Below are 25,344 nucleotides of genomic sequence, written 5' to 3'. Positions count from 1 at the left end.
AAGTATATGTATATGATTACCGGCTCCTCCAGACTCCATGTGCACGTGAGCTGGGAACTAAATTTGCACCATGACAGAGACGTGTGAGTGATAGACAATGAACTAAGTGAGGGAAGTGCTGTGAATGTGTGAGTGAACTGTCAGTGGTCCTGGAGAAAAGCTCCACGTATGTTTTAGTCCCATTTATTATGAACTTCACAGCAGGTTGACATGTTCAAGCAGAGCTGCAGGTTAAGACTGAGAAAAAACACAGAGACAACAAATATTATATTTAAATTTTAATTTATGAGTATTCATATGAAGGCCGGTTAGTATTGAGGTTTTTTTAATCGCACTATAAATGATCCTGTAGATAATTTTCCATCCTGACGTGACACACACTGGTTTCTCCATATCGCCGAACAGTCCAAACTCAGCAGTGACTTGTATTTATCCGCGAGCCAGGAGATTGTGTGATTGTTGTCGGGCTCACACAGATACTTGTGTGCGAGTTGTTGTGCTAAGCAGTTTCCATTTGGTCCCCGGCGCTGGAGCCACAAAGGCAGCGGGGGTGGGGGGGGTGGGGGAGTACAGCGGACGGGCCTGATGGGATTTCAGGGCCGTCGGCAGTTTGTGTGAACCGGCAGCCGAGGGGGGGGGGGGGGGGGGGGGGGGGGGGGGGTCACTGGTTCAGTCCCCTCAGCCCTCAAAGTGCAAATTCACCAAATTCAAACATCCGGTGTCATCGAATCCCAAAATCGTAAAAAAGAAAAGACAAAATGTTCTGTGATTAAGTTTCCTCCGGGCTCGTCTTCTGACTTCACCGGCTCATTTAGCAGATTCCCGATGATCTCGGGCTCTTAGCTGAAGTCGTGCGGCTCCTCGTCCGGCTGCTGGTCGTCAAACATCGCTTGCCTGCGAGGAGAGAACAACACCAGGTTACGGCAGCAATTATAAATTACAACAATAAATTAACTATCTATCTAAAGTAACGACTGACACCATGTCCTTCTTCAAACTGGAGATACAAAGCCCACTACAGGAGAGAGACTAGATGGCAACAACACCCCCCTCCTTTATTTTTTACTTTATTTACCTATTTGTTTGTTTTATTTATTTATTTTTATTTAATTTTCCTCTCTCTTTCTTTTCTTTTCTTTGTCTTGCAGCATTGTTGTATTTACATGTATTGTTCCAATCCAATATTCCTATATACATATATTTATATATATATTGTGAAGTCTATCTAAATGTATGTACTGCTGCTTCATGGGGTAGTCTGTAATTGTATAATTGTATAGTTGTATTGTATTGTATTGATTACCCAAAAAAAAACAATAAAAAACGGTTGAACATAAAGTAACGACTGACAAACACGGTAAGGTTTGTTTGTTTGCTGCTATTGAACTTACTTAATTTCTGTGTAAAAACATCAAACCCAAACCCAAATAACACAGATCCAAAGAAGTCATGGGTTCAGACCCCATGACCGTCCAAGACCTGTATGTGTTGAGTCCTCCCTGTGTCTGTGTGGGTCACATCCAGTTTCCTCTCTCAATCCAAAGACGTGCTGATTACAATAATTGACTCTGAAGTGCTCCTGAGTGTTTGTCATAATGTGTCCGGCCTGTGATTTATGATTTATAGAAGAGAGAAGATGGATTCTGGTTCTCACAGAAGCTCCGGTGTCGTCAGCAGCTTCTTTCCTCCCGGCTGGTTTGGAAACACGTCCTCCAGGAAGTAGTACATGTGGCCGACGCTGATGCCTGAGGAGGGAGGGAACGTCACATGACTTTAGGAACTGACAGGCCATAAACAAATCTCATGCTATGAATAACAACACCTGCATCATACTTGAAATATGGAAGTCAGAAGGTGTCCAGAGACAAACTCCTCGTTGGTTCTACATGAGAGTTCTTAATAACCTCTGTGTGTCTGTACGTGGAGCCTGATGTCAGTCACAGGTCAGACGGACAGCAGACAGCAAACAGGCACTGCACCAGTTAGACGACCAGTGAGTAACTAATGATCCTTTACAAAACGTTGTCTTTGTCAGGAGCCGATAAATCAACCAATGAGCTATTGACTTTGTGGGTAATTGACCCGTTGAAGCTGATTGTGGATCAGTCACTCGAGGCATCTGATCACATTTCAAGATAATATCACCAGTTTGAGCTACCTGAGCATCTTGGTCCTTTCAAGTCAACACAATATTAGCTTGACATTTTTTTTCCCCAATAGTGCACTGCAGCCCTCTGACACCACCAGGTCTGGTCTAGGTGTATGCTCCGATGTGGCTGGTTTCTGGTGAACTGTGTGTGTTACCGCACCCAGGAGGTCGACCACCACGGAGTTTCCGAGCAGCAGTGAAAACCCCATGAGCACCCAGGGGAGGAACGGGGCCTGGAAGTCGAGGAGGCCGAAGAAGTTCATGCGTATGAGCGGATGTCTTCTGCTCCACACGTACACCAGCATGACGATGAAGGCCTGACCCAGGAAGAAGACGTCGGCCATCAGACCGAGCAGCTGCAGAGCTTCAGGTTAAATTCAGATCGTCACTTGATTTGAGTCCGTTCAGAAGTTGATTTCAGTTTGACAGAAGTTCCCCAGAAGATAAAGCTGCTCGGTTTGTTATATTGACCTGAGGAACTCAACCCAGTCCAACCAGTGTGAAGTGGTCTAACACATTTCTGATCTCCCCAGTATGGAAGCCCACTCCTGTCTGGATAAGAATAATTTAACATTAGGGATATTAAAAGTGTAAATCCAAATAGATGACTAACTTGACTATAATAGTCCAAATTCAACTTCGTATAATTTAAATGTAATCTCGACTCATGGTGACGTGTAAGGACTATTTTTTTAAATTCTTTACAGCTTGTATTTTTATTTTCCTGACAGGAAAAAGCTTCCATACGTAAACAAACCATAATTAACACGCCTCTAACATGTGAGCGACTGTACAGACGAGGCAGTTTCCTGAAAACCTTTATTGACTAAAGACCTGAAACTTCCTCCCTAAATAATTATACGCGTGAAGTTTTTCAAAAACATTTTCTCAGACCTCATGTTGTTATTTACTAAACGCTGAACCCTTCACAATAAAAGCCATCCCCTTACATTCCTCTAGTACCATCCTGAGACTCAGTCAACACTGTACAACCCGGACGTTACTGTACAATTAGTCGTCATGTACCTGCGTTTAAACCTGCGGCTCCAGAGAAAAGCCATAAATCTGCACACCGACAGTTTCACAACAGCCCAGAGGCACGTGGGCAGTAAACAGAGCTGGGACTGTACCATTACCCTGGAATGTGGACAAGAGCTTCAGGCTGCAAACTGCTGAGCATCATCAAAACCGCACAGGCTCGTGTCCATTACATGTTTATGGACAGTGGACGTCCTAATTTAGAACAAGGATCAGACAAATTCCCTCAGTAAACAGGAGCATATTAAAACTTCAGTGTTTATCATCCAGCTTGTCACGTGAAAAGTGTCGACTCTGAAAACAACACAATTATAATCTTGAGGGATTTCACAGATAATTCGATGGTTTTAACTTTTTAACCCCTTACTGTCTGAATTAATTTTCAATTATATAAAAAAATATGATTGGTGTATTTTGCGTGTCATAGAGATCCTAAATTAAGTGGAGATTGTTAATTTCAAAATAGCATATAGTATAGATATAAATTTAGGTTTGAGGCAAATTAGCGACATTAGGCATAATGGGGCATAACCTTGATTTAAAAAATGTTGGTATGTAGATTGTTATATATTATATTGATGCTGCTTTGCTTGAAATTGAATAACAACATATGTTTTCTGTACAATCATTGCTGTTCCATCATAACAGTGTTTCAAATACAGCTTAATACCTCAAAATAACTTTGCTGCACAGTCCCAAGGGGCTAGTATGTATTTTCTACTCCGACCACAAGATGGCGGCAGAGTGCTTCCAATACCTTCCTTGGTATGTGTAGTATTTGCACCATCAGGCACAATCGTCACCTCGGCTGCATTAAGACCAGAATGGGGTTTGAGGCAAACCGACATCCGTCTACAAGGGGTTAACTTAAGAACTGTACTTTTCAGTCCACTCCATTTATCTGACTTCACATATATAAACACCGAAGCTCATTTCGCTGTTAATAGAATAAACTGATGGTTTCCAATCAAACGCGTCTCCACATCCTCCCACAATCCAAACTGAAGCCGTCTAGTTCCCCCGGCTTTATCTCCTGTTCTCTAAACTTAATTTCGTTCCATTGGTTCTCACCAGAAATCAGAATCTAATGGGAATGAGAAAATCCCTTTTTTTGTCATTTGACCGAACGATGGAGGTGAAACTTCTCTTCTGTAAACAAACTGGAATCGTGTGTTTGTTTTTTGAGTTGTTTTTCTTTAAGCCTCTCAAAGGATACGGTCATCACGACTCCTCCGAACAGGAACATGAAAACGAAATCTGCCGTCCTTCCCCGGAAACAACCTTCCTCCAGCATCCGACAGTATCGATACCTTCCTGAAGTCAAGGGCTCTGCTGCGGCTGGTTTAGAGAAGAGTGTCTAAAGATAATCTGAGATATTTCTCTTAAAAAAAAGATACAGAAAGATGATGTTGAATATGAAACTGAATCCGAGAGAACCAAAGAACAGGAAGCTGGTGACCAGACGCCATATCTGAGATACGGAGACAAAAATAGTGTAAATATACAATAATACAAATATAACATAAAGTACACAAAGCTTCTAACGCAGTAATATTAAACGATGAAACAAACACAAGAGACACCAACATGTTTTAAGTGGATTCAAATAGTGGATAAATGTCACCTGGTATCTGCGGATGATGAGGTCGGGGTTGAAGTAGAGCTGAAAGGGGGAGATGACGTCAAGTTGCTAAAAGAAAAACACGGGAAGACGTGTTGAAGCCAGATGTTGAAGTACTTTCATTATGTTTACCTCAAATAAAACTTCAGCTGCTTCCGTGTTTAATCTCCTCTGTGATTTAACGTGTCAGCTCGAGAAATCTAAATCCACGCTGCCAGTGCTCTCACACCAATGTTTCCAGTGCTTCCACTTTAAAAAGTAGTTTTTTTTTTTTTTACACTTCAACTTAAATCCTGAACCTCGTCCCTTCAGCTACTTTTAAATTCTTCACTTCAACTCAAAGATTAACTTTAACTTCTTTCATCTTGAACTCGTTAAGTGGTTACGCTTCAGCTGCTTTCGCCCTTTTCACCCATTAACTGACACTTTGAAATAAATCTTCTTTTATTCATTAACTAACGCTGCTTTCATCTGTTACATCTCAACTGACACGTAAAGTTGTTTAAAATGCATAAATCAAATTGTCTCTTTTACGACTTTCACCAATTACATTGCCACTGACGCTTCAGCTGCTTCCATCTTGTACAAGTTAAAACATCAACTCACAAGAACAATTTACATTTTTATTGCAGCTCAACTTCTTTGGCTCAGAGATTTAACATTCAGCTATTTCTAGACTTTTCTAAAAGATAAGAAACATCCACTTGTTGATGTTTAATTTCTCAGGAAATAAAGAAACGTCTCCTGGAATTGGTCGTTGAATTATTTAAATTTAAAAACCTTTAGGAAAACTAATTGTATTCATCATCTTGTTAACGTAATCAGTGTCTAGTTTAGAAATATCTAGTTTTGAACATTCTTATTCAGCAGTATTCTGGATTATGCTGATTGAAGTGGATGTTTTCAGGCTGATCTCAACCTGGAGCTCAGAGTTTAGGATCCCCTGACTGGTTGTTGTTGTTGTTGTTGTCATTGTTGTTGTTGTTGTTGTTGTTGTCTCTTACCACGGCAGCAGTGGTGAGGACGCAGGCCGTCGTGTACGCTCGGGTCACCACAGGGATCTGAAAATACTCCTGAGTGAAGCTGTGAGCCATCACTGCTGCTGCTGCTTCACTGTCGACCAGGACTCAACCATCAGTGAATCAACAGCACCCCCTCCACACACACACAAACACACACACATCCCCCCCCCACCCTACTCCACTGCCCCGGCACCGGCCAATCAGGTCCACCGATCAATTAACACCATCCACCCCACACACCGACAACATATTACGTCCAAATCAATGATAAAAAAACACATGCTGGATTTTTAAACTGTGTATGTAAATCATGTGAAATGTAGCTTTTGAAATAAAGTGCAAGAAATAACAATTAAAACAAATTAAGATTAGACTAGATGACTGAAATATTATTTAAATACTCCAACATTTCTTTAAAGAAATATTTATTTTGTAGAAATCACTTAATAAGTCAAAGCTTATAAATGATTTATATTTATATATATATATATATTTGTTTGATCTGCAAATTAGTGATCATGATAAATGATGATAGAAATGAAGATTCAGTTGAAAAGTAAATTTCACAGTTAAATTGACACAATCTGACATTTAGATAAAAATGTATTTCTCTGCAAATCCAAATTCAATAATTCACTTTTTAATCAAGTATTAATAGAATATAAATATATAGTGTGTGTGTATTTAAACTTTCACCACAGGCAGTTTGGTAAAAAGGTTATAATTTTATTAGAAAGAAACAATATGCGGTTCATACATTTCAATGTACAAGTTAATCCGTCGGGAAACATAATAATCAAGGACACGTATGTACAAGAAACATTTGCTAAGTCGATTGCGTATAAATATTTTTTCAAAGCAGTAAATAAGTCGACACTTGAAATGAGTTGAAGAAATGATTCGAACAACGACGTCTGTAAAGAAGCTGTAACGACTCAGTGTCCTGCACTGGAAGACAAACGAGAGGAAGGGACACAAGGCCCACAGGTATCACACTTCTGTCTGTGGTACACTGCAGCACCTGAAGTGGGAAGGGACGCAGAGGAGGAGACGTCCCCATCAGCAGGACCAGTGGGTCTCAACCCGCCGGTCTGGACGCACTGGTTTCAAACCAGATCCGTCCACTCAGCAGCAGAGGAGAAGTTCTCACGTCCTCCATGTGAGTCAAAGTATTCTGGTAGAACTCCTGAATTCTGAATAAAATGTGACTGATGTTTTATCATATTTTGAGTTATGAAGGTTTAACTACTTTTCTTTGTTTAGTTCATCGGGTAAATCTGAAGAGTCGTGAGAACAATCATTTATTATTGAGGTTATTTTAATCAAGATGTTGGAACCATTCATGACCTTTTAGTACTAAACTCAAGTTTCCTCCAAAAAGAGAAACTATACAGAATAAAAACATGAAAGATAAATGATGGACGGTTGTATCTTTGTTTTGATTAATCCTCATATTTTGGGACATTTAACTGATTTTCTGGGGCAAAATATCAAATATTAATTTTATTCCAGCTTCTCATATGTGAAGATTTGATTTTTCACTGTCAAACATGACAATGAACTGAGCGTATTTGGAAAATGAATGACAAAACAAGACAAGCAGAGATTGCAGTTAGTAAAAAGAGTTCCAGATTTAAAGTTTTGTCTCTTTGTGTTTTTGGGATCCGGGTGGAAGCTGAAGTCTGCTGCTGAGTGACTGAGCCAGCTGAGAACCACTGATCGTCCCTGAATGGGTTCCACTCCCCCCCGACCTGAACACAGCACCATGTGGCGGAGAAGAAATGACTTCATCCAGGATGAGAGAGATTCAAGAAACGTGAGGGACTCTGTCTCCGCCTGCAGGGAGACAGAGTTGCACCCTAGGTGGCGCCCTGGAGCTTTTCCTGCAGCAGAGGCCTGCAGACTGATGAGTGGAGATGACTCGCTGTGTTGGAAGAGTGACACCAAGACGTGAGGCGCGCTTATTTTATCACATTTTTGTCCCATGTGGAAACTGAATTGGAAAATGTGTATTTTATTTGGGGAGGAAACAAAGGAAACATGAGATTTAATGTAGGAAAGTCGAGTCACAACAACAGAAAGAAGAATCTGATCCCAACGAGGAGAATAAATAGTTTTCAGGTCTTCATCAGAGACCAGGACCAGGTCCAGACTCTCTCTCACTGCCAGTGTGAAAGTGCTTCTTCCATCTGTTCAGTTAAATGCGATAAAGTGCAAATGAAATGTTTTCAGACATGAACTCGGGAAGCAGCAGGAGATGGTCCGGATCAAACAATGATCTCTCTGCAGCAGAAAAGGGTTTTTACTTTTTATCTGTATCGCCTGAACGAGCTCTCAAAGTTTCTCAAATGTCCAGAGCAGCTGACTCAGACGTCTGCGTTCTGAGGGGTGACACATTTAAAACCTATAACCTGAAATGATACTTTAAACAGTAATATCATGTTTCCATCCCAGTTTCCACGTATTAACCTAATGTTCCCTCCTCTTCCCCCGTAAAGTTTTAACGACCTCGGACTTTATCCCGACGCAGCAAACGTTGATTTTACTTTTCTGGTTCAAATTAGTATTTGTATAGTTCATGTGAGCGAGGGACAGAAAATCTCCTGCACGTGTGGTCACATCTTTAAAATCGCAGGATCTTTGATATCTGGGTTTAAATTCACGTCCACACTTCTAGCTGTGACTCTTCGAACACAACAGAATCTCAGTCTCATCCACGATTTGACAAAGAAATAAACGGACTTGAGTCTGGTGTCATCGTCAGGCTCAAAGACAGGAGGTGAGAACAGTTCACATGTGGTTCATACAGGGCCCTGATCTCAGGCTTCTGGGGACAAAGTGTGCAAAATAAATATGAGTATAGCTGCACAGGAGGCGCCAGGTCTGAGGAAAGGTCGCTTGGTTTTCCTGAGAAGAAGCTGAAGTCGATCTGAGAACCAATGAATGGAGTAAAGCACAGACAGATTCAAAGGAGGTCAACTCGCCCCCTTTGAATCCGAACACACCAAAAAAACAAACTCCTCTTCATTGTCAAAAAGAAACAAAAACAAAAACAAAAAAGTCGCCTGATTCTTCCGATGCCGAAGACTCACGCGTTCCTGCAGCCGAAAAAGTCCATGCCGATGTAGCGGGGGTATCCCTCCAGAGAGTTCATACCCACGGGGTCAAACTTCCAGTACTGTCGTCCTCGGATGAAGTGAGCGTAGCCTGGAAGACAAACAGCAGGCGATCACACGTCAAGGAATCAGTGTCATCAATCGTGAAAAGCTTTAGATGTATACACTCTGCTCTCTTGTTTCCCGGATCTCACCGTAGACGTCCCTGAAAGCTGCGTCCACGTCCTCGGGGACGCCGCTCCAGTCCTGCATGCTGCGCGGGTACACCGACTCCAGGCGGTTCTCTCGGGGGCTGAACCTCCAGTAGCTGCCGGACTTGAAGAAGTAGGTGTTGAAGTTGGAGTCGTGGCCCCAGCGCAGCGCCGCCTGGACCCCGGACACCGACAGGCCCAGGCTGCGGATGGACTCCGGCCCTCGGATCCGCATCTCGGCATCGAACACCCAGTAGTTCTCACCTGCAGGAGGACGGAGGGACACGGTGGGTACATTTCTTTTTGTGTCTGAAACTAAAATATTTTTCAGAGCTTCGTCCCCTGCACAGAGTTTTCCTCCTGATGGAGCTGGAGTGACCAGACCTGACCTTTGTTTCAGTCTGACACAGCATCAGAGCAAGAGGACACTGAACCACTCAGTCACAGGTTCGATTCCTCATCCCAGGAAACGGGCGAGTCCACGTCAAAGTCTTTTATTTTTATCTATTATCAGTTTGTGCCATTAGAGACTTTATTCAATCGGGGAATGAAACAGATCTAAGATGTTTTGTCGGGAACACTTTCTAAAATCGATTGATTTGACTTTTCCCAGGAGCAACAGCTACCGTCAGACTCTACCCCATATCTCATGTTTCCTGTGACTCTGATTAAATAAACTTTGTATTAAATCTTTTGGCAGATTCCTGAGAGAACAAGTCCAGCCCCCGAGACCATGAGACATTAAACTTTAAATAAAAGTTGTTGTTTGTTTGTTTTACTCTCCTGAGCGTGCGTCACACTTTCTGTTTCTTCTCCATGTCCTCACATGTAAATCTCAAACCACAGGACAGCGGCGCCCGCTCACCTTGAAAGAACCAAATGTTCCCCGACTTGTCTTCAAAGGCGGCGTCGATGTTGTCGGGAATCCCCCTCCAGTGCCGGGACGCCAGCGCCGGGTAGCCGCTCTCCAGGTGCCCGTCCCGGATCCGCCACACATAGCCCGACTTGAAGAAGAACAGCTCCCCTCGGATCATAGACACGGCATCAAAGTCCGTCTGGCAGGCGTCGGGCTGGAGAGAAGACACATGGTTCAGTGTTTCTAACCACAGGGACTTTTAACTGCAGCGAGATGAAGTGGTAAAGAGGCGTTTTACTGCCTGAAGGTAAACCAGAGGAAGGGTTTGGGTTCGAGTTCCAGCCGAAGACGACTTTCACCACAAAACCATCACAAAGACTTTCAGGGGATTTATTACAGTGTAAAAAGTCTCAGTTACAAGTTTTACAGGAGAAGCTGATCTGAGGTGGAGCCTCGTTTCTCATCCACGGTTCAGAAATACACTTTGTCACGATGCGGCTCCATTGATATTCACGGCTCCACTGAGACGACTTCCTCTTAAAGGACAGAGCCAGTGAATCTCATGAGAAAGAGTTGATCTCACGTCATGTATCACGTATTTTCCTAAAATGAACTACATCCTGTCTTGAGTTTCTTTTGAACCTTCATCGGTTGAACTCACATTGGTGAGGATCTCGTTGGTCTCCGGGTTGGAGGGAGGAGGGGTGGGCGGGGGCGGGGGCGGGGGTGGTGGCGGCGTGGGCGGGACTTGTGGACGAGCTCCGTACAGATACTGGATGCCCTGCTTGTCGTCCTCGCTCAGCCTCAGCGGGTAGGAGAAGGTGTAGTATGCGGACATGATGGCTCCTGGCTCGCGTGAGTGCTGCAGGCCCAGGACGTGCCCGAACTCATGGGCGGCGACCTGGAGAAGGTCTGTGCCTGCAGGAGAGGAGGTTACACAAAACCTCCGAGGTTACACAAACCTCAGAGGTTACACAAAACCTCCGAGGTTACACAAAACCTCAGAGGTTACACAAACCTCAGAGGTTACACAAACCACAGAGGTTACACAAAACCTCAGAGGTTACACAAAACCTCAGAGGTTACACAAACTTCAGAGGTTACACAAAACCTCAGAGGTTACACAAAACCTCAGAGGTTACACAAACCTCAGCTGCTTCACTCACTGTCTGAAGGTCTTTTTAGAAAACAATGAAAAGTATTTGAAACTCTGAGAAATAGAATTTTGGGAAAAAGGGAGTTTGATAAATGGTTTTATTTAAAAGTTTGTAAATAAAAGTGAAGAATTTTGACTTTTCTCTTTGACAAACTCTTCAGTTTGACTTGCAGCTGTTTGATGAAGGTGTTTCTAATCTGTCTGTTCTACCAGAAGCATTAAAGTGGAGAGACCTTTGTGTGTAGTTTCTCCGTGTCTCACTCACCCATGTGGTTTCCAAGCGTCCAGGACTCGTCATAGTCGAAGTGGACGTCCCCCTGTCGGTGGGTCCTGGGGAAGAAAGCGTGAGCGAGGATCCCACCCGGGCCGTCGAACGGGAGGTTGTCTCCGTGCCAGTATCTACAGGTTCGTAAAACAAACGCTCGGGTTCACATAAAATGAAATCAAATCAAAACCTTTGAAAACATTCTCGATGATATTTGATTATCAGTTTTAAGAATGAGGCACGGATCAGAAGAACATGAAGCCGTGGTGTTTGTCTTCTGCTCGTTGTTGCTCGTCTGTCTCTCGTTTGAATCTTCGTGGCTCCGTGAAGATCTTCGTCCGAATTAGATTTGATCCGATCTGATTCTGCCCAGCACTCACTCATAAACACAGTGGATTGAAAACACAGTGTTGGCCTCGCGTGACGGGGAGAAGCTCGGGATCGTTTGAGGCGACTGCAGACGAGAGGAAATCATAGAAATCCACGAAAAGAAAGAAGAAGGAACATCTGCTCATCGTCGGGGGGGAAACTAAACAAGAGCTGAGAGCAGAACCCTGTAGGACGGAGATGATATCAAATCATAACCATGTCGCACTGTATCGTACGTTTACGATAACAGCGATGAGGCCGATTTCAAACTTGGTGAGTGAAGGTTACAAGTCCTTTTATGAAATATATCCTGTTGGAGCATCTTATCAATGTTTTCCTTCACATCTTGTGTTCAGGCTCCTGTTCGTTGTCTCTTAAAAAAGCGTCTTTGTGTGTCTGTCGTGCTCCCACCTGGTGAAGTCGATGCGGATGTCGGCCTTCCCGCTGTGGACCTCGGTGAAGGTGAGCGGGGTGACGTCGCTCCAGATCTGCAGCGCTTCCCTGAAGACACGTCGGACCTTCTCCTCGCCCATCTGCCACGGGAACCTCACGATCCTGCACAGGAAGTGGGTGCAGGTGTCAAACACACACACACACACACACACAATGCACACACAGGATGTACAGCAGCAGTGGCAGAGCGGGACCACCGGCCTCGCACACCTCCCTCTAATCTGATATCTCGGGGGGGGGGGGGGGGGGGGGGGTGAGAGCTCAGGCCCTCAGGCTCCCTGCATCATCTCCTCCCGTCTCCTCTGAGATGAAACCACCCAGTGTGATCCCCGGAGGAAGAGGAGGAGAAACCTCCTCGTCTTACCATCAGCACATAAACACGTCATTAATGATATAGAGCATCGGGTACACTTGGCATCAAATCAGTGAAATGAGAATAAATGCTCCCCACGTCAGTTTGGAATAAATCACCGTCAGCCGGAACGACAGGGCGACTTTATCAGCTGTTAATTAAAAAGTGGAATTTGACTGACTTTGTAAAATGAGAAGAGCCACGAGTTCAACCTGCAGCTCACAGGGAGAAAACGAAATCAGCACAATCAAAAGTGTGAAAGCAGCATTTTTCAGACATGGATAATATTTGTTTTAATTGAACAACAATAACTGGTTAATTATAGAGCTTTCAAAAAAAATGATATATGTATAATTTCCCAAACTGTTCCTTTAAATAACAGTCTCCTCACATGTCTCCTTGCCAAACAGCTAAAGGGACAGTTCAGCATTCTGAGAGAAGTGCTGATGGAAACTGAAACCTCTCTTGTGGGTGAAGTGTGGGTCTGTCCCGACATGTTTGATCGCGCAGCGTTCACGTCTGTTGCACATGTTGCCAGCTGCTACTGGTAAGTGCAGGTTTTGGGGTTTTGGCACAATGCAACCAGACCTGGCAACCTGACCGCCCACAAATACATAACTGCAGCACGGTCACGAAACTCCCAATAAGAATAAACACCGATAAGATAGAGCTTGTTTATCAGGGATGATTTCCTCGTGGGAGTATTTCTGAACTTTAGACTCAAGCTGCCCCCCCCCCCTTGTCTCCAGACTTTACGCTGAGTCGGGTTAAACGTGTCCCGACTCCAGAAATATGTGTTAACCTCTAGTTTTCTGTTAATTCAGCACATGAGCAGATTGTTGACGGAGGAGCTCGGCTCATCTTCAGGTCTGAAGGAACAAAGCAAGTGTTTGTTAACACAGCACCTCTCACAGACTCACAAGCTGCTTCCACTTCAAAGTGATCCCGACAAATAAAAAGACATAAAGCTTATTGTGAGACCATTCCAAAGCTTTAGAGGGCGAGCGAGTGGACAGATGGAATGATCTGGAGCTCCCGGGTGGAGATGGAGCAGAAGGTCCATGACACGCTGCGCAGTCTGGACATGTAGGATCTCGATGAGAGCAGAGCAGCAGCATGTTGGAGGCCATGTAAGGATGATTTAATAAAAATAGAATGTCACTCAGAACAGCTCGTTCTTCCCCCCGAGGCCCAACAGTCTCCGTGGAGCAAGTTGCACACAACTACACACACTGCATCCTTCCACCAGGTTCTGAGGGAATCCGTCCAGTAGTGATTCTGCTGACTAACAAACACACATAATGATGTCAACACAATCTCCCTGGGGGTATCGCAGTATTCGATTAGAGACGAGATGAGATATGAGACATGAGTGAGCATCTCCTTTTCATTTCTTCACTCAGTTCCTAAGTGTCTCTGATTCTGGGGAGTTGAGACACACATTTGCAGCAGTGGGGACAATCAGGACAAGCAGGACAATCAGGAGACGGCTGTCCACGCTCGAAGGAAGGAAGAAGAACGCTGCATTGCTTTATGGCACAAAGCAGAATTCAGGGCATGTCAGTCCAGAGCATGTGAGCTTTAGCTGAGGACGGGTTCAGCTCTGTCTTTATGCAACGAGGGTCAAGAGGGACAAGTGGTCTTAATTTAGAGCAACGTTCGATATATATAAACACCACTGGATTTATCATTACAGAGAGGTGGAGCGGACTCATGGAACATTTCTGACAGATTTGAGCATTTAAGAAACACGGCAAAGGAACAACATGGTATTAAAAAAGACTGGAAATAATTTGTTTGATCAACAGCGTGTTCCTGCAACGGTGCAAATATTTGCGTTGAAGTTTGCACAAAGGGACTTTCCTCCGTGCAAAGTTCACGTAGCTTGAAATCCTCCAGCTTATCACGTATTGCACAAACACCCTCCAGATTAAAGATGAAGCACGTTGTGGAATATGACTCTTCAGAAACACACGGCTGAGCTCTGAATATCTCAACACCAGGTTTCATTTGAGGGAAATGCAGATGTTGTAACTGCACCAGCAGCACCATCGCCTGCTGCTTTGAAACAAACCAGTTTGTCGTCTGGATTCACACAAGCACCTCAGATACTTCAGGAGGTATTCTTATAATTTCCTTTCAGATAAATCAAATTCCTCTCAACCTTTTTTTCCTCCTTCTGCTGCAGCTATCGACTTCCCGGTGTCCTCACTGAAAACACATGTGTGTGTTCACTCGATTCTGGACCAGCGAGGCTGATGCTCACGTACAAATTGGTCTCGGTTCCTCTGTTTTCAGTGGAATTTCACACTTCACTTGTCTCTGGAGCTTTTAATCAAACAAACAAGGGGAAGCATTTGTTGGGAGTCAGGAACTACTTTCACCGGTGGATTAATTTTCATTTGGTGCTCTATTGAGTAATTGGGGCTGCAGGGCGGTATGTTAGTGTGTGTGTGTGTGTGTGTAATGATTGAGGTAAATATGTAAAGAATGAGGTTGTAAATATGAATATATATGTGGAAACAAATGACCTTTGACACCACAACCAGCTCAGGCCTTTAACGCTTGGCGACCACCTGAGAGCCTCTTCGCAGCTTCGCTAGCAGCCGTTAAATCAGCTACAACAACAGCTCTCTCAGCCGACCCGGCGTGACTGCGGGGGTCATGCCCCAACTTGCTTCCCCAAGCTCCAAATCCTGGCTGATTCTGAATAAAGAAGTAAACACGGGGGAATCATTAGCGCGGCTCCACTCTGTCAACGCTCATATCTGAGCTGCTGAAAGGCCCCAGGAGCCGGAGTGGCCCCGTGAGGTCCGACAGGAGTCTCCTCTGACTCCGTGGACCCGTTTGACCACATCACTCTGTCAGGTGCCACCGTCGTCAGCGTCTTATTGGTCCAAAGCAGCAGAATCTTATTAGTCTGTGGCCGGTGCTGCTAATAAAAGCATTCTGCCCCCCCCCCCCCGCCCTCTCTCCCTCTCTCGCCCTCTGCTTGTCTTAATATACTGTTCAGTTAAAGAATGAAAGGGACCCCAGGAGACACAGACAGAGCGGCAGCAGCCACCAGACGACTGCCAGACACTCGCTGGTGCCAAGGCCTCACATGAAAGAAAACCAGCAACCCCCCTTTTGATAGAATCATAATTTCAAGACTTCATTTTCTACGTGCTTCATACAGGGGATCCAATTTAACATGTAACATTTAAACATGGAGTCATGTTTGTTTCCCTCTGAAGAATGTCAGGTCTAATAAACCTCCAGTCGTAGCTCTGGTTTTGGTCTCCACCGACTCTTAAGGAGAAATGTCTTTGCTCTATAGCTCTTAAACGTTCCACTGTGTTCAACGTGTCTTATGATTACCTGAAAATAAACTATTTTGTAGTTTTTGTTTACATTTGCCTCCTCAGATTTCTTCCTGCCGGACGAGGAAGCCAGCTGGATGGAGTCTTATGAAAATACAAACTTTAATTTTTCCTTTTCTCATTCAAATCACATGAGGAAAAGAAGTGCACAGGAACACAACCCTAACAAGCGGCTGTGATATGTGGTTACGGGGGGGGGGGGGGTCACTAGCTGTCACTGTTAAGGACCGATTATGTGTGTGCAGATCTGTACCTGTAGGTGAGGTCCGTTCTGTCCAAACGTCCTCCGTAGAGGACAAAGCGTCTCTGGCGGGGTCGTCCATGATGGTGCACCCCCTTCTGGGCGGGGTAGTCGGGTACGCCACAGCGCGGCCGGTTCCATGTGTTGTTTGACAGACTGGTCTCCTTCACCAAGTCCTGAGCGTGAGGAGCCTTCCCTCTCTTCTTCAGGTCGGGGAACTTCTCAGAGACCTGGAACAACAGCGCTTCAGTTAGTCGTCTTTGGCTCGGTGGAGGTTCATGGTGACATGCAGAGGGTCGTTGATCTGGAGGAGCACTTCATCAGGTTCACAGCCTCACATGGAATTTAGCAGGTTTACCATCACTTAGAAATCACATGATATATTTCATCCACCAAGGCATTTCGAGTTTAATATGAACTCAGAGGTTAATGACGACCACGCACTCATAATCACGTCACCAAAAAGGAGAGGTAGGAGACGCTCGGAACCAGAGTGTCCCGTTATCGTTAACACCCCCCCCATCACCCCCCCTGAGGAAATGGCTCTGCTCATTTCCACGAAAGCAATTTCCAGAGGGGAGCCGCCTCATCTGCAGCGCTGCACTGAACAGACATGTTGGGTGTTCTCCTCCTATCACACAAGCATGAGTGCACTTCTGTTTCCGCTGCAAGTAACTACAACCGTGCAGGGACACAACTATTTACTTCTATCATCACATCCAATGAATCTTCCCACATCTTCTCCAGAGGGTCTGAAGACCACCATCACTCTGACCTTTGACCTCGGTTCCCTCACGCTGCCTGTTTCTGAACTGTTCTAGGATCACTGCTGGGATGGAGGCAGGTTCCCGCTGAGGGCTGCAGGTGAGAAGCTGTCGGCTTTAATCAGTTTGAAAGAAAGTGAAAGCTGCATTAAGAAAGTTAATATAACTGGGTTATGAAGTATGCTGCTTATATAAGGTGTTGCTAACGTCTCCTAAACCTGGGTCCTGACCTCTGAGCTTGTTAAATACGTCACCAAGTCTGGTTTGCTATCGATTAACTATGTATGAATACAGAATCCTATTCATACAACTTCATTTCATGCAACTGCTTTCAAATCAAACATCACATGAAATATTGAACTTAAAGATACAGCCATATAAACTGTACTTTTTTCACACTTCATCCATAAAATCCAAAACAACGAGGTGCAGGATGTTTATCTGAGCCGAGTGGAAGTTGTGCTTGTGTTGTGTGTACAGCCGCCTCCCTCCCTCGGCTCTGCTGGTCTCAAACTGGTTGTTGTTTGTAGGTTATGGGGAACAAATCGCAGCAGGAATGGAGGAATGTGCTCCAGACTGCAGGAAACCCTGTGACTGATGGGCCTGGATCACAGAACAAACAGTACACACCTCCTCTAACAGCCCCTCCGACCCCTGCACCTCCCGGGTCTCACTTTGTTTCAAGGAGATTTCAGTGCTTGGATTCTAACGCCCTCAGCACTTACTCATTTTAAAAAGGTCGGGGGGGGGGGGGGGGGGGGGGGGGTTCTACGTGCCGTGCAGTTTTTTTAAGACGTCCCAAAACAAACGGCTGCACTGTAAACAAAGAAAACACATGTGGCACCAGCCCCCCCCCCCCCACCCCCCCCCCCCCCCCCCCCCGACATCAACCTGATGATAAACAACCCAACCCTTATCAAGGTGTAAAGCAGGTTTGAAACCTATCAGAGCAAAGACATGATGACATGAAACTGATGGAAATCGTAACCAGCATGGAACTCAATCTCCTTTTGTTTGCTTTCATTTATTCACCCTGAGGAAAGCTAACAGCCCACATGTAGCAGCCAGCGAGGACACTGGGTTCACCTCCCCTGAGGAGCATCGGGGGAGTTGTAAAGACCTGAGGAGCAGTAAATAATTACAGTTTTAGGCTTATTCATGAATGTGACTTTTAGGAAAATGCTCAATTAGGATTTGGTATTTATTTCATTTCTTATTCGGTGGCAGGTAGCTCCCTCGCCAAGTCTCAGTCGTTTCAGGGACTGGGACTTGAGCTGTCAATCACCTGGTCACAAGCAAACCTCTGTCCTCAAACGAGACAGTTAAGACCGACGCTGCCCGCTGCCTGATCCCATTCAAGTGGGGGGGTCGACTTACAGGGTCGTAAAACTTGGGCTAATTCTAAGTGGTGTGTGCACAGGGGGAGGAGGGGGGAGCCGCCTCTGTCATTTCAGAAAAGTGGTTATAGGACTAAACACCCCCCCCCCGTCCCGCCGGCGTGTCAAATGGATTGTTTGACCTGTCTGACCCCGCAGCACGGTTACACACTAAAGGTTCCTGATTCCCAACAGACTGAACATCAAAGTTCAAGGTTAAAACCCAAACAATAGATTTAGCTCCGTCTACGATATCCGGTTTGTTTCCTGCTATTTTTTTATCTATAGACGTGTAACATGAAACTGAGTTAATGAGTTTCTGAAATCTTTACCTCCGACAAATAACAACAAAAACCGAAATGTTCTGAAAGGTTATTACCTCCACCGCCCCCTGGTGGCTGGTGGCAATATTTTTATCGGTAAGTTTGGTTTTAATTATCTATTTGATGACGTAAAAAGAAAACGGGGTGAAACTTCGTGATTTGGAGCTGAGCCCGACTTGTACGGGTGGGACTTCGATAGACAATCTAAAGTGTGTCCTCTGTACAAAATGGCAGAGTTCACATCCAGGATTTTTTTGGCTTCATTTCTGGGAGGTTGGAGAAAGAGGAAAAGTATTACCTATCTTACCGAGGGGATAAGTCTTTAAATACAGCTCATTAACACTTTACAAACTAAATTTGTTTTCAGTTGCAGATTAATAAACATTAAGAGAAATCTGGAATATGATGAGGCTTATAGGCTATAGGGTTAAATGTTTGACTCAGGAACTCAGGAAACTAGTTCTCCGAGATGTTTTAATATGGGTTGATTTGTTCCATTTCCTTCACCTGTGTAAAACAGCTCCGTGCACTTATTTTAAATCTGAGGCTCAGCTGTAAGAGGAGGCTTAAAGAGTGAGATTAGAGGTTGTTTTCACTCGGAGGAGGTGATACCACGGCCGTGAGTCAACCAGTGAGACACGGGTCTTGTGGCCGTGCTTGCGTGTTCACGTGTAATTTCACAGCAGACAATGGAAATCCTGTCGGGAGACTGTGTGACGACTTCTGAGAAAGAACGGGGGGGGTCGAGAAAAAAATCCCCTCGGGACAATTAGTCTGTCACTTTCCGCTGAGAGTGCAGAAAGTGGGTGATGAGATACGAAACTCCCCTGAAAGCCTGAGGGCCTCGTAGACGCTTGTTCACGCTGGGAACATGTGAAGGAGCTGGTGATGGTGGTGCAGGAGGAGGGAGTGGGGGGCGTCCATTACAAGTGTGGACACATCCAGCTTCTGGTTACAGTGATGACAAGACGTGGGAGACGCGGTGCAGGGGATCTGACAGTGGTATTCAGAGGGCATGTCTGAGCACGCTGCGTCTGAGGAGCGTCTCCAGTGGAACAACAAACCCACCCACCCCCCTCCGTCACCCCCGTCAGGTCACCGTGCTCTAACGTGACCGAGAACCTGAGACAGGAGGCGGAGCAGACGTTCTTCTCGACGCTGGTGTGACTTGAGAAACCTCAGAGCAGCTTCACGTCTTCACTTGAGGAGCGAGAGCCTTCATTTAAAACATTAGAGACAAACGTGGAAGCAATTAGGTGCAGTAACTAAAGTACTTTGATATTCGTGGTACTTCCCTCACCCTGTCCCAGTTCTACTCGCCCTGCACCACACTGCTTGTGTGCATTTGTTGTGTCTTTTTCTTCCTGTTGTTTCTTACATCTTCAAGTTCTCTCAAACCCTGACAGCAGGACTTAAGTTGTGACGGGGGCTTCCCTGCAAACTAGCGAGAGCGCCAAAATGGATTCATCCGCTGGTGGAAATAGTCCCCAACAAATTAACTGTTTCCTCCTGTTTGACTGAACTTTGATTCAACAAACAAAATTACTCAGACAAACTATATTAGTCAATTTTGTTGAATTAAATAATGTTTAAATTTCCTTTCTTTTTCGATCAGAGAGCTGCTGATAATTTATAACCAATCAAAACTAAGTAGAGAAAAGACGCCAGAGAGATGTTATACGTAGTCAATACAAAATTAAAAACACGTAAATACACTAAATGTACGCAAAATGTGTTTCCCGGTCGGGGCAGGAGGAAATCGATAACTGCAGCAGCGGTAGAATAAAAGCTTGAGAGGAATTTGGTTAATCTGAAAGGAAATGATAAAAAGTGGATCCAAAGAATTCCTCCTGAAGTTCTATGAACGTCCCGAACTCATGAACACATGTATCTGAGGTTTATTGACAGGTGATGCTGCCAGTGGTTCTCACAGGAAACTGAGAAGTTCTTCGTCAACATGGTATCTCACTGTCCAACAGAAACTAATCTGGATGAGAGGAAGTAAGTCATAGGCGAGTGTTTACTTGAGGAGACAGATAAGATTTCAATTTGAAGGGTGTGCTTCCAGTGGAGAGGAGGCATTGTGCCAGATTGGGGGGGGGGGGGGGGGGGTAGCAAATCCCTTGTTATCTCTCCTCTTAATCTCCTCATCCGATATATCATCAGAAAATGAGAAACACACGGCGGTGGAAGGTGATGCACGACATCTGGCCGCCCGGTGAAATCTCTCATCTTTCCTGGCACAAAGGAAACTCTTCCTCCGGCTCGTCAGACTCACGATGACCTGCCGATGATTCCACTGATGACTGAGGTGAAATAATGAGTGAGGAGACTTTCCCAGGGGAGTGATGGGTACCAGGTGTCTTTCTCTTTTGTTCAGTTTGCTTTTTCAAGGTATCTTTTCTTTTTATCAAGCCATTGTTTGATTCGACAGACGGCTGCTTTAGAGACGAGTCGAGTCACAAGGTCAGAGGTGACGTCGGGAAATCACAGTTGAACGGCTTGAAGGTTCAACCCAGTTCTACTTCTAAGGGAAATTGGAGTGTGTTTCCAAACCCACAAATTTAAGCTCAATCTAATTATAGTAATTCGGACATATTGCCGTTTGGTTTCAACATCCACGTCCCCATCGAGATGAACTGAATTAAAGAATTCGATTTGGTGCTTCCCTCAGTTGTGGTCAAGCGTCACCATCAGGCCAAAGCGTCAACATGTCCAATACTTTTACGTTTATTACCAAGTACCTTCAAAAGTAATGACATTTACATCCTTTAAAGTAATTGAAGCTCAATATTTTTTGTTAAAGGTCCTGGTGTGTTGCTAACCTCTGAGCTAGCACTGTTGTTTACATCTGTCACTTTGTGCTGTTGTAAAACCGGAAACACGCCTTTCAAAATGATCAAATGATGATGTCAGAGTTGTTCTATCAGGAAGTGGATTTTCTTTGATTGTTTGGGATTATTGTGGAATATTTTAAATTCAGTGATGTGCACTTTAATGAATTCAAGAGCCGACTCCATCCTGCCGATTCGTACCCGGTGACAGGGTTCATGGAGTTAGCTGAATCCTAATGAGTTTACTGCCCCCCCCCCCACCCCCTCGTCTTGTTATGGCTGGATTCAGAACCCGAGTGATGGTCCCTCCTCATGCTCACTAACAAAAGCATCTGATCCACTGATGGAGGGTGCATGTTGCTTTTTAACTGCACCCCCTCTTGTTGTGTGTCCTTGACCACTCGCAGGCCGACGCAGCTGTGACCTAGTTCTGCTCAATGGGAACCCGGACCGGCTCTGATGTCACCTTTGCTCTCACAGTTCCCCCCGACCAATCACCTCGCCCCCAAGACACCAACATGATGGGACAAAACAAAAAGCGTAAGCCGAAGGACTCAGGTTTTCAGTGCAGAGAGAAAACAGGCACTGTGTGTCTCCCACTGCCATGGAGGCTCCAGACACTGGGGCCTGTCCGGGCCTGTGTAATCGCCCACTCTTTTGTCAACACCAAGGGAACAAATTGACAAAACTACAGATTAGACCTCGCAGTGAAATGACCAGCAGACTGAACAAAGCTGTCTTCCCATGTGCAGCGCGGTCCTGATAATGTGTTTTCTCAGAAAATTGTTGAATTTCTCACGTGTGGAAACCTGGTCAAAATATCAAACATCGAGTAAAAGTCGACAAACGATGTGTCGCAACACCACAGCGGCCTGACTGTGATTACTGTGGATTAAACCGTCTGAAAGACTCAAGCATGGAAAAACACAGAGTTAATGCTACAGAATCAATCTGATGGAAACACGCCATCGAACAGCACGATTGTTTTTGCTGAAATCAAACGTGCACGATGTTTTCTGCCTGTTGAGACGGGGGGGGGGGGGGGGGCAGATTATGTTTAATGCTCTTGTAGCTCCTCATCACCATCGCACACTGAACGTCTACCAGCTTTGAGAGAGGGCTGCGTGACACAGCCATGTATTTCTATAGATTAAAAATGATCTAGATACGTTTTTTGCTCCTGAGTTTTGTTACATTGCTATTGATGAAAATCATCTTTTCAATAATTGTTGATGTTGTTTTATTGCCACGTCCTAATCTGAGACCGGAACAGGATAAATGCAATCCGTTCGTGTGAAAGTAAAAAAGCTAAGATTGGAGGAAAGTGTGGAAAAATGAGGAATAACTGCAGCTGACATGTTTTTTATTTCTTCTGTTTTTCAGTTTCTGTCAATTGTAGAAGAATCGGCTCCAGTTGTGCATGATGCACTATGGAAAAACCTGGAGGTCTAAAGTGTGTGGTTCCTCCTGTAGGTGATCATATATATTTGAAATCCGATTGTACTTGAATGCAACATGTCACGTAATCACCTCCCAGTCATTTAGTCAGGATGTTGTTAGACGAGCCATCTGCTGCCTGGGACTCTTCTGCTCTGACAGGACTATGCAGGAAAATACCAGTGATTGTTGCAGCTGTCACTCGTTTATGTAACGTTTAAAGTTGTAGCCTCTCGATTGTGTTTTCATTTCCTGTATTCATGTACTCTTAGGAAATAAAGTCTGGCAGTTAGATGGCACCTTAGGGACAAGGTGAGAGCTTTTGTCCGCAAGTGCTGCAGGAATATTCCGGTTATTTCCCGGAGGCTGGAAGTGTAAACTCGGTTTGAATTGTAATTTCAAACGTACCAAATATTTCCTTAATGTTAAACATATTTGTTTGAAGTATTTTTACATTGCTCTACTTTTTATTTAACCTTAAAACCATCTTTCTACCAACTCATTCCATTCCTGCAGTTTCTCAAGTGTTGTTCATGCTCATTCTTTGCCCACTTGTGTTCTTAAAGTAAAACAAGTTTAAATGTGTGCATTGAGAAGCTCAGGGCCAAAAGAGAAGATACTGGGCATCCAGCGTCTACCAGCAGCTCAGGTGCATGAGATACTTCCACACACCCAGCAGGTCGACAGGATCAGAGTTAAGAACAGAACCAACAACCATCAACTAGCAGGTAGATGCAATTCTGATAATAGAATGATTTTAAATCTAAAGAATATTGCACTTTTAAATATTGCTGTGCAGGGCCAGCCGCGGACCTTATATCTCAATCTGTGCTCGTTATGTGTCTCGTGATGTTTCAGCAACAAAAACGATTTGATTTCCAAACACTGGCATCCTCCTCTGAAACAGCTCTCACTGAAATCCCACATTCTTCTCCTCCCAGCTGTCCCTCTGTTTTGATGAATGACTTAATTTCCTGTGCAAAAGCACAAATGCTAAACCAGCAACGCTCTGTGTCATCAGAGTTGTAGATGTTTGGCTTCAGGGATCAGAACGCAACGAGCTGAGTAAGGCTCTAAATTAAAACTGACAACACTACGGTAGAAATGTTATAATACAAAAGTAGGAAACATAAAGTTTGTGCACACATGGAAGAGGTTTATGAGTGAGTCTATAAAGATAAAAATGCATAACGCAATATGTATTATGGCCACTGACGCCTTCGTCACGGGTCCATATGGAGGACCCCTGTCTTTTATGGTGTTGTTGACAAAATGCCTGTAACACCTGTTATTACAGCTTCCTGCCCCGCAGACAGAGCAACTCAGCAGCATTTAGTTCCTCTCTCTCTCCTCCCCAGAGATCAGACCATATTCAAAAAAACAACAACACTCTGCTGTCACCCTGCGCGCACGGAGAGCTCAGCGCGTCAGATCGTGTTGCCAAGTCCTGAGAGTCTGCAGTGCTGCTGAGCACGCACAACAAAAATCAAAATAAAAAGTGATGATAGTCATTTCTTCAAAGTAAGAGCAGCTCGCGGACTAATTACAGTGACAGGTCAGCTCCGTGTGCGCGCGTAAAATAGCTATTTTCTTAATTACAACATCAGTGTCATTGTTGCTGATGATTCCAAAGAAGAGGGGCGTGCGTGTGCGCGCCCGTGAATGGGGGAGGCTAGTGGCTAGTGGCTGCAGACAAGTGTATATTTACCCTGAAACTAATTCTGCATGCAGTCAAGTGGATGTTATTTATTTTGGAGCAAAGTGACTCATTCTATTGCAAAGTCTGAACACGAAAACAAGTGTTGTGCATGAGTGTGTGCGTGCATGTGCGTGTGTTTGTGTGCACAAATGTGTGTGTGTATGCATGTCTGCACGTGTGAGTGTGTGTGTGTGTGTGTGTGTGTCTGTGTGTGTGCAGGGGGTAAAGAATGAATAAGTAAACACTGCAGAACTTTTAAAAATGAAAAGTTATTCTTTTCATTCGTGCAATATTGACCAAAGTCGAACCGACGCGTCTCGTTCTGCTCCAGAACCTTCGCGAAAGTCTCCAAACCTGCTGCAGAGGAAAGTTTCCGTGGAAGCGACAGAAAGCGACTCACCGGTGCCACCTTGTAGCGGCCGGACCCCCGCACCGGGAGGCACAGCGCGCTCGGGAGGCATTGCAGCGCAAAGACGCAGCAGCACACGACCAGGGAAGTCCGCATCCTCTCCGCGGTCCGGAGCCGAGGGGGTGCACGGGCGGCTGGGTGCAGGGCGCAGCGGTGCGTGCGGGGCGCAGTGCGGGGCGCAGTGCGGGACTCACGGGCTGCTCCTCTTTAAATAGACTCTGATTTCTTTGTTCTCTCCTCACTTTTTTTTTCTTCCACATGCAGTTTTTTCCCCAACAGCCCGAGGCGGACAATACCAAGCGCGACCACGT

The 25,344-nt window shown here is 44.9% G+C and overlaps 1 protein-coding gene across 1 annotated transcript; it reads right to left on the bottom strand.

Annotated features, from left to right (window-relative positions):
• Positions 1-647: 647 nt before the first annotated feature.
• mmp11a (matrix metallopeptidase 11a) lies at positions 648-25,344 on the bottom strand. Its single transcript, XM_062381363.1, is given in 16 exon segments — positions 648-894; positions 1,655-1,745; positions 2,310-2,505; positions 4,404-4,497; positions 4,585-4,658; positions 4,812-4,877; positions 5,813-5,921; positions 8,707-8,809; positions 8,849-9,037; positions 9,141-9,401; positions 10,003-10,207; positions 10,655-10,911; positions 11,415-11,548; positions 12,195-12,338; positions 16,204-16,421; positions 25,025-25,344. Coding segments are annotated over 16 exon segments (2,301 nt in total). The 5' UTR covers positions 25,130-25,344; the 3' UTR covers positions 648-839.

This window comes from Platichthys flesus, chromosome 3 (genome assembly GCF_949316205.1).
Source record: "Platichthys flesus chromosome 3, fPlaFle2.1, whole genome shotgun sequence".
NCBI classification, from domain to species: Eukaryota; Metazoa; Chordata; class Actinopteri; order Pleuronectiformes; family Pleuronectidae; genus Platichthys; species Platichthys flesus.
This window is presented reverse-complemented; position numbering and strand designations above follow the sequence as displayed.